Source organism: Mya arenaria, chromosome 6 (genome assembly GCF_026914265.1).
Source record: "Mya arenaria isolate MELC-2E11 chromosome 6, ASM2691426v1".
NCBI lineage: Eukaryota > Metazoa > Mollusca > Bivalvia > Myida > Myidae > Mya > Mya arenaria.
Window position 1 is genome coordinate 62,093,787 of NC_069127.1, and position 10,415 is coordinate 62,104,201.

The window sequence follows — 10,415 nt, forward strand, 5'->3', positions numbered from 1 at the left end:
TGTACAAATCATATGAATTTACAAACTTAAAATTATACCCCTACTCAAAGTATAAATATTGCAACTTGCTTATTATTTAAGTTTTTATCATACCACTGAATCTTTATAAAACACAAATAAAGAAAAGTCTAATGGTGTTTTTTTTTAAAAATCAGGACCTTTAAAACAGACACTTTGAATGCAGTCGAAATCCGTGGTTGCTATGAAAACACGAGTAAAGTTTAAAGGAAAATAGATAAAAACACATTAAAACATTTATTAATTATGGCAATATTGTTAATGACTATTTAATTATGTCCCGAAGGCCCAAACTCGCGGAAAGTAGCTCCTTAAGCAGCGGGCTTTAAACTATGACAATGATGTCGGCATAAAAGTACACCAGTACATATTATTTCTATCAATCAACAGTTACAAATATCAACACATTAATAACATACCAATATATATATAAGCATACTTTACCGAATAATATTAATTACGAGTGGTTATTTGCGTACAACCCGTATGTATTCACCTTTGTATTATCTGATCGCACATGTCTTTTGGTTTTCACATTGTCTTTGTTTAGTGAATCATTAGCTTCAACATTCATGGCAGTCTAATCAGATTGCCTCACACTAGGATCTCATCCCTTGAATTCCATTAAATTTGGAAACAGATTGTCACCACTGCCTTGAAACGTTCGCCCATTGTTATTACTTGCCATATCTTGTTCAAATGTACTGCTGTCGTTCTTAATTTATCCGTCAAGGAATTGGTCCTTTGCATCAGTCGCTTTACTCGTGTCTATACATTTATTTTCATTTTCGCCCTTTTTAGTTTTGTCCGAAATTCTAAGAGGTATGGCATTCATTGGAGCATAACCATTACTGTCAACTTGTATCACTTGCTGTTTATTCAATACCTCAGCTTTTGTATTCTCATATATGTCTTCAACATTGTCTTTAATCCCAGTGTTTACGTATATCTCATCATGTGTTGACTCTCCTTCAGGTGTGGTGTAATTCGAGTCCTGTTTGTAAAAAGTGTCGTTTTGTAATTTCAGTTGTGTATGAGAAATGCCATTGCTGTAATTTTCGTCTCCAGACGTATTTCTCAAATGAGTAGGGCTGTCATTTGACCGATATCCTTTCTCACTTGCAACGACTCCAATATTGTCTTCACCATTCTCCCCACTGAATGGTGTGATATATGTAGATGAAACTTCCTCACTGACTTTGTTTGTTTGTATTACAATTGGTACAGCAGGTTCAATATATGACGTGTCAGAATTGCACGAATATTTTGATTCTAGTTTATGGACATCTTTTTTATCATTGCGGCTTCCACTTTCTTTCCCCGTTGTCATAATTTCGTTGTTATTTATCAGGTCAGTAGAAGGGTGGCCATTTGGACATGCTGCATTGAAATCCAACCGTAAACTAGCATAAGTTCCGGACTCCGTGGGGCCGAGCTGCATGGCCCTTCCTTGACGCCTGAACGACTTTGGAATACTGGGGAGTGGTCTAGTTTTGATCTTATCATACATATCAGTCATCGTTCTTACCAGGCGATGATGAACTCGGGTTCTTTGGTTCGTTGTTGGTTTCTCGGGCGAGGTTTTGATGTCTTTATTTTCTCTTTGACTACCACGCCTTCAAAAGAAAATTAATTATAGAAAAATAATTTTGACTTTTCCAAAAGACGAAACATATATAAACTTTTCTGAAAGATTATACTGAGATTAGATCAGCTGTTGTCAACAATATCAAAAGTGTTCAATTCATGTCCTATACTGCCATATCATTTACCAATTACATTAATCAAAGGCTTATTACTATGATATAAATCGAGGGGTGAAAGCGAAAAGGTTCTATCTTCCTCTTTATTTCATGTACCTTAGAAAATTTTCGCATTCAACCCTCGAAATGGAAATGGAAAATATATATCGCAGCTAATCAACGAGATCCTATTGCTTTAATGGGCATTGTCTGCAAATATATATAGAATAAGAACCAAAGACGATTCTGCCGTACGTATTTCACAAAGAATATTCTTCAATTATGAGTCGAAATATGGTGAATATGTTTGAAGATATATTGTGAGTATAGTTGCCTTATGAAGAATTGCCTACATATGGGAAACATTCTCCTTTTGTAATTCAAATACATGTTGACCAAAGTATCTAGTGACCGGTGACAATTTGAAAAGCTTTATTGTACTAAAATATACCAACCTGGCGATGAATAGAAGAAGGCAAGAAATAAGGACCAGGAAAAACAGACCTAGTCCGATAACCACGCCAACAATAACACCTGAAAATTATGAAAATGTATACAGTTGAAGAAAACAGACTTAAATCGCAAACACAACAACAGCATGATGTTATGTGAGGCTAGAGATCCCAATAACAGGAAACAGTAAGTCATTTCTCAATCTAAACCTCAACCTCAATTTACCTCATAAGAGCATCATCTAAAACATGTTTGTGTGTACTCTTTTAAAGCGCATTCTCTCAAAAACCTCAATATGTTTAAGAAAACTAATTTTATAGCAAAATATTGTCATTGAGTTTTACTCATTATTGATGTCAATTACCGAGATACATGTAATGCTCTAAAAATGTATTTCTTTTGAAAAATGACCAAAGATTTAATCAATACTATTTATGACAGAAAGCTCTTTTAAAAAGAGTGAAACATATTATATATCCCATAATGCTGTGCTGTTTTGTTGCAGGTGTTGAGACATGCAATTTAAAAAAAAATATATGAAAAAGGACAGTATGAAATAAATAACACTTTGTCAAATTGCATTTTGAAATAAAACACAGCACATAACGCACTAATGAGCTAAGTCAGCAATTTATTAGAAGTCTAATGCTTCACTGGTCTAATTTTTGAATTAAATATCAATGTAGGGTTGCTTGTAAATGTTACAATATATCAACGGGTGTCATCCATTTACCGCTGACTTTGGGCAATACAACCAGTATACAAACGGTTAAAGGATGATAATATCGACGGAAACACTTGAATAAAATAAACATTTATCTTAAAAGCAATATTGACCGGAGGCAAAACATTAAACGCACTATAAAATCTAAAATTGAATTGAGTGAATGTAAAACAATACTCTAATTAAATCATGGCAGACTTTTTTTATTAAAATGACAGTAGAAGGACAAACTTTGCAGATTCTTGATAACACTTTATGGCCAAGGATATACCGGAGGGTGTCAGTCAATTCCCTTTTTGCGTCATATCATTAATGAAATACTCATTGTCTAATCGAACCATTTGTACATTATATAAATCAAAGGTCTATGAATTACCACCTTTAAGGTATCCCAAGAAAGATTCAACTATGCGTTGCATGAGTCCGTCATTTAACCAACCACATACATAATGCACATCTTCAATGTATTGTAAATGACTGTACGAGTGTGAGGTTATGCGCGCATCAACTATTTTAAACCACAAGTGAACTTGTCTTTCACTGACGGTCCCAAGGAGGTAACCACAGCATTTACTGATAAAGCTATGTTAATGAACGTTTGGGCTGTCGGTGTTGTTTTGTGTCTCTCCTTCCGTTTTGGGGGCCTTAGCATTGTGTCTTACAAAGAGGGTTCTTGCTTAAGGCTTGTTCCTGTATTTTTCAATGTATTCATGTGTTTAATTGATGCGTGGCTTAGGCATATAAGTTTGATTTATAAGAATGGGGACATTCGGAGGCTATGGTTTCTTGCTGAATATAGGCATATAAACTTAAGAGACAACATTACAAATTGATCATTTGTTTTTCAATGAATAACGTTGGTCATTAATAAAACAAATACAGTATGTCGAAAATAAAACTTAAATTTCCATTGCCTACTAAATTTCCCCACATAAAACTATCATCATTTGAAAGCTGTTCATGTGCAGTGGACTTATAATTCAATGATTATTTAAAGAAAAGGCTCAGTAGCCTAAAGTGTAGCCTGTATAGAGGTCAATGTTCAAAGTCCAACAAACACTTCATGAGACAAATACAACTACAAAAACAACACAATATAGCATGTATATGTATAAAAATCTAGTATCACTAATAAATACCGGGGTTTCCTTGCCGCCTTGGAAACATCTGCGAAGCAGAGAATTTACTTGGACTTTGTACTCAACTACAAACTTATATCTAGACAGCAAAGTAATACTCCTGCAGTGAAACAATCAGCAAAACCTACCTGTGCCAACGGCGTCTGATACAATAATTTTCTTTGACGTCGACGTCGTTGGATTCATAGTTGACGACGAGGTAGACGACGTGGGAAATTTTGAACTGACGCTAGACGGACGGGTCGGTGGAAGACATTGTAATCGGAGGGTTACTCCCGGGGCTACAACAGAAATCTGCATGAAATATTTGGAAAATTGTAAACGTCATTTTGAAACGCTTGGGCTTTTCACCTAAGTTCTATTATATATTTAACTAATTTTGTAAAAGTTTTAAGACCACACTCGAAATGGCTGTTTGTACAACTTTTAATGTATAACATTTAAAGTTTTTTTTATCGATTTATATATAATTATGTGCTATAGGATGTGAAATTCCTCGTGCGATTGTTTCAAATAAGGAAACCTTGGAATCGTTAAGTCTACTTCCAAATGTCCACTTTACGTTAACAATGATATGTTGTTTTATATGTGTGTATATATATAACGCTAAATTATGATTCCATTATAAAAAAGTACAACGTACTTTGTTATAATTATGTCTTATAAGAAAAATGTTTGACGGAAAATCGGATGGTTCCACAACGTTTGCATAGTATTAACAGAAAACGTGTATTTACGATATTAACTCATTATCTTTGGTAATTGGTTATACATATCTTGAAAGCACGTACCAAATAATGGTCTACGAAAGTGTTTTATCTTGAACAGAAACACAATCTAAATAACCCCTGAGGTACATGTCGACGCCATGTTAGTCATTAATCTGTATGCAAAAACCAATCGTCAATACGTTTCAGTGAACACATGTACTATTGTTGAAACTTTGGGCGGACGACATTCTTTGTAAGTTAAAGTTTATGCATGTGTTACTATTTTAAAGAAGAATGCATTAAATATTAAGTTTGAATAACTTTAATAGACGTGCACTTTCTGTTTCTGTTTCTCCTTTTCTATAGCATTTACCACAAAGAAAGTACTAAAAATGATTGCCTAAAATATGAAGCTGTGTTATATATTGCCCATAATGTGTCTTATACCAACATTGTGTTGAGCATGATGTGCTTCTTCTGTAATTCAGTGTGTTATACCACGTGATAACTTACGTCATAAATGCTTCGTCGGAAGGCAATATTTTGATTCAAAAGAAGACATTAAACAAAGAGAACTTTACTTCAGCTTACATAGCCCCGCATTCGGTCTTTTGCTAGAGTTTGATTGAGAGTTTTGTTTCTTAAAACACTTTGATAAAACTTTTTGGAAACCGCCGCCTGATGGAGCACTGTCACAACATTATTTTGGAAACAGGTTTGTCGAAGTGTTTGAGGAAACTACTCGCCTAATCAAACTCCGGTACTATAACGAAGGCGGCGCTCTTTAGGCGGCATAGACTGACCTTTGTTTCATTTAAAATGGTAAACAATGGTATTTTTGTTTTAGATCATCAATCGAAGCAAAATGTTGCCTTCCGACGTAACTGTAACTTTAATCTATGTTATTATGAAATGTCTTTTTAACGCATTTGTCAAATTACGTGTATTTAACCCCTTAAACAATATATAATGAGAATACTGACAGTTTTGAATTTTAGCTTAAACATCTGTTAATAAAATGTACAAAGGATTGTAGCTGCACACCGTAAAACGTTATGTGTATATTAACTTAATTATGCAAAACATTTCGATACACTTAAGTGCATCGGTAAATTAACTACTTCTTGAAATACAATTCAGGCATTGTTTAACACCGGCATATTTGTAGACATCTTGACATCAAACTATGATAAACTATTATTTAAGTTGCATTACTCACGCAATTAAACTAATTATATATAGAAGTATAGCATAACAGGGAAATGTGTTTAGTTTAGTGCACATGTGCTTTTAATTAAAATTACCAATTACCAATTAATATTTGCAAGCTTACTTGGAACAATGTACAACACGGAAACGTCCGCTGACCCAGATTTTAGTTCATCCGTAGTCGTATGCATGACAATAGTGACCTTTTCCCCTTTCTTCAACGCATGTATTTCCAGATGTTCTGTAAAGCAGCCGAGCTTTCCGTTTGTATAAAGTGATGTCGTATTTGCAGTGATGTCAAAACGTTTTGTGCAGGTGTCCGTGGCTGGTAAGACGTCCGAACGGATTGTCAAAATGTCCACGTTTTCTTCCGCTGTTACATCACAGATGCAAGAAAATGCAACGAATTTGTTTGCATCTTTAATGACGTCATTTGAGGCATTTAGATGTGCATATAAGACGCCATCTGAATAACGGTCTTTGACTTCTCCTAATTGACAAAAGTTTACACCTAAAAATATAATGAATATAGTTAATTTATTACATAATTAAACAATATATCAAAACCGTTGATAAAGTACCAGTATAAATAACGGCAAAAGAAGTCATTACACAAAAGAGGCGCGTAAAATTACTGAAATGAAATTTACTAACCTACCCAAAGGTATAAATAAATCTTATACTAGTCAAAACGTTATAGTTCGCATTATTCTGTTTTAATTCAAATGCAATATTGGTTTAAAATTTAAAAAAAAACATGATTAAATAAAAAATATACAAACTATGTTGTGGCTTACCTGTGGATTTAAATCCATTGCAAACAAATATATGTAGAGACATGGACAGAAATGCAATCAAAATAATTGAATGCATTTTGGATGAATCACACTAATAAATTTAAAGCATACAGTGGGCAAACGCACTAAACTAATACTTTGTTTTATCATTTACTCTTCACCAAAATCCACCGATTGTCATCATGTGCAACTACATTCATCTGAAGTTTCAGTCGAGCGGTTCGTTTATTTAACAATTCTCACGCATGGATCGTGATAGGCGGATGTCCATGCCTGACTGCATACAAAAGAAAGTATGCTTAAATTAGACATTATTTGCTATCGTTAAATTTTGATACGCAGATAAATCTACCCAATCCGATACAGCTTCAATGTTCAATGGCTAGGTATCTGTTAAACTGTATACACCGCAAGTGAACGGGGAAGCCCGGTTCTTTTTTATGACGCGGGACTTAATCATTGTATATGTATTCGTGATATACAATGTTCAAATTAATCTAAACCGTAATTAATCTAACAAGAACGAACCTGTAAGCACTTGGCACACTATTAAACTATAATCATAATCTAACTACATGACCAAAATTAATTAAAACGAGACAATGGCCGATATAAAGGGTCCAGCTTGCACTAATAGCTATTACGTACTTGTAAAAGTTACATTTTAAAAGCATTAATAAATTAAAAATACGATATAAATATAAAAAAGTTAAAGAAAAAATATCAATTAAAATAATTTGGACTTTAATCTTCAAATCCACTGTGTTAAACATCTCGAGTAAACACCTCAGGTGATCCTGTTTTTTTTATAAGGCAGCATGTTAACAAAAATATTTATATCACATATTTTAGTTATGTATCAAAATATAAATTAATATTGTTGCATATTGGTCAATTTATATAGTTTCTCCTAAGAAGCCTTTAGTGTTTTACAAGTATTGCTAGTGTAGTTTGTAAAGTTCTCTAGAAGTTCCTAGTAGCTTTTAATGGCTTTTAGCAGGATCGATGGAAAACGCGCAAATACAAGAATATTTTCTACGTTTTGAGTCATACACTTTATATTTTTAAACATCTACTCTTTTATTAATATAAATACGGTAGAGAGTAGGCAAGCATAAAGAAAATCTTATTCATGAGTCATAAGCCATTTGAATCCATTCTGTGGATTTTTTAAAAGAAGCATTAAAACGTAATTTTCCCAATTTCTGTCCAATATCATTTATATTTATATAGTCGACCATTTATTTGAAATGATCATGTGAATTTAATCCCTCTCCAAAGAAAAATAGCAAACGCGAATGCATTTATAATGCATTTATAATAAATTATATGGCAAAATATTAACACTAAAATACAATGAAATTATGCAGTAATTAGAAAATATTTTAATTGAGGAGATGATGCAAAAGCAAGTTAAGGGACCAGCTTAGTAATTTATCAAAGACACGTATAAACTCGACGCGCACCGGAGTGATCACTCAAACTATTTCGTACCGTTTCACAGTAAATCCTATATATAAATATATATATATATTCATATTAAATACATGTATATAGGCTAAATTAATCATAAAAAAATAATATGCTTCAGTCCGCTGTGTTGTAAATCAGTTTAAACTGCATCTGTTTACGGCGTTTGTAAAGAAGAGCGGAATAAAGTTTATTGGACTTCAACCATTCGGAACCCCTCGGCCATTTATATCGAAAACAACCTCGGATGTATTTGGACGGTTTACATACTAAAAAAGAGGTACGTTTAAGTCCGCTGCAAGTAGATCGCGTAGTGATTTTATTTAGCAGTTAAACTTTATGACTTTACTCTTGGAAATCTTAATTATGTTTGCAATAATATACTTCACTGGCAATCAGTTTAAACTTAGATCAATAAATACAATTCTAAAACACTACATTACTAAAATGATTTAATTCAAAAAATTACGAACTACTTTAACTGATGTACCGGCATACATCCGAGGTTGTTTTCGATAAAAATGGCCGAGGGGTTCCGAATGGGACTTCAACATATAGTTCAGCATCCCTTAATATAGACGATATCAGACTCAAATTTAAGTTAGCGGAACTGATGTAGCTCTTTTGTATAATCTCATCATTATGCTAAACGTAAGATTTATACCTGATTTTTAGCATCAAGAAACATGTTACCAGTTCAAAAAACACTATTTTATAATAAGATTACAAAAAATAGTGTCCACAAATGCTAATTAATAGCAAAAATGCGCGTTTCAAACAGACGAAAAATCACACGCGACAGACTGAGAGGTTAAATACTACCAATAATACAAAATATAAGAGTTAAGTCTTAGCAGAAAATCTAATTCTACATGAATGTTATCTTGATGGAGTAAAGTTTGATTAGAAATAAAAAAAAATATAGTGGACACAAATATGGAACAAAAGGGATGTATCGTCCGAATTTTAAGACAAATGTGTTACAGAGTCCAAAAGTAGTCTCCTCCTTCCAGTTGTTGCGGGCCGCTGCAGCGGCCCGCTTTATTTAATACGTGGTGAGTAAAAGGTTTATGGAGACTTAAGAACTTGGATGAAAATATGCGTCTCTTTTTCCTAAAACAGTCTATTTTTTTTACAGAGTTGTCTTTCGTACGTTTGACAAAAGCGCGCGAGTTTCTGATTTTCGCAACGTTTCTGGCGGGTGGTGCTAAAAGCCGGTACCCGGTATCGCCCGGTACCCGGTACCACTTTTCGATATCGGATTATGTGCTACCGTGATGTTATCAGATGACTAATCGTATTAAGACATGGCCGCTTTTTATTGCCCTTTAAAGGTATCATTATCGGATAAAGATCTCTGCTGTTGGCGGTATGCTTTAGGTTAAGAAAATAGTTTGAGTTATTTATGTCTTTTCCCGAGTAAGCAAGAGACTTATTGATTTAGTGCTGTCTGTCTGTCACAAAACTTTGTCCCCTGTAAAACTTATAGTTGTACTGAAACCTGGAAGAAGTGTTTAATATAAACTGTAGTTGTGCATAGACTAATGTTTTACCAAAATAGGTCTCTTTGAATTCCTTCATAGCCTTGACTCGACATCACCAACTTCAAAATATGTTCATGGTAGATATGTTTGTGGGCCCGCTGTGATACTTTGTATCACAGTTTTTTTTCTTGTTTTATCTTAACCCTTGGGAAAGTGCAACTTTTTATCTCCAATGGATAAAAAAACCCGTCGATCCAGGTCTAGTGTGGGAAAATTAATGCTGCTCAGTAAATGTTATATGGACCTTTAAAAGTTTCTTCTTGTTTTTCTTTTTGAAAATCAAACAATGTATATGTATCTATTAAGATACTGTGATTTTTACCTCTTTACATCGGTCATTTAGTAAACCTTACTATTGCAATTACTATTACACTGTTATAATCGCATTGTAATATTTGTTTTCAAGCAATAAACTATCATTAAATTCAATTACTCTATCTCAAAAAGTAGACATCGGCTGTGGCATTTTGGTCTTTGTGTTCGATGACTATCGTCGGCCATGCCTTGATAGCAACTGCCATTTCTGCTTCGGGTTGAGTTGTAGGGAAAATAAACAGTGTTTTATTTTAAGTTTGATCTACACTTACAAACAATTAAATTACGTGTTCC

At 33.6% G+C, this 10,415-nt stretch overlaps 1 protein-coding gene across 1 annotated transcript; it reads right to left on the reverse strand.

Annotated features, from left to right (window-relative positions):
• Window positions 1–242: 242 nt before the first annotated feature.
• LOC128239147 (uncharacterized) lies at window positions 243–6,976 on the reverse strand. Its single transcript, XM_052955642.1, has 5 exons — window positions 6,793–6,976; window positions 6,120–6,506; window positions 4,205–4,357; window positions 2,216–2,294; window positions 243–1,634 (listed from the first exon to the last, which is right to left on the reverse strand). The coding sequence occupies exons 1-5, from the start codon at window positions 6,866–6,868 to the stop codon at window positions 740–742; spliced, it is 1,590 nt and encodes a 529-aa protein (XP_052811602.1). The 5' UTR covers window positions 6,869–6,976; the 3' UTR covers window positions 243–739.
• Between the last annotated feature and the right edge of the window lie 3,439 nt (window positions 6,977–10,415).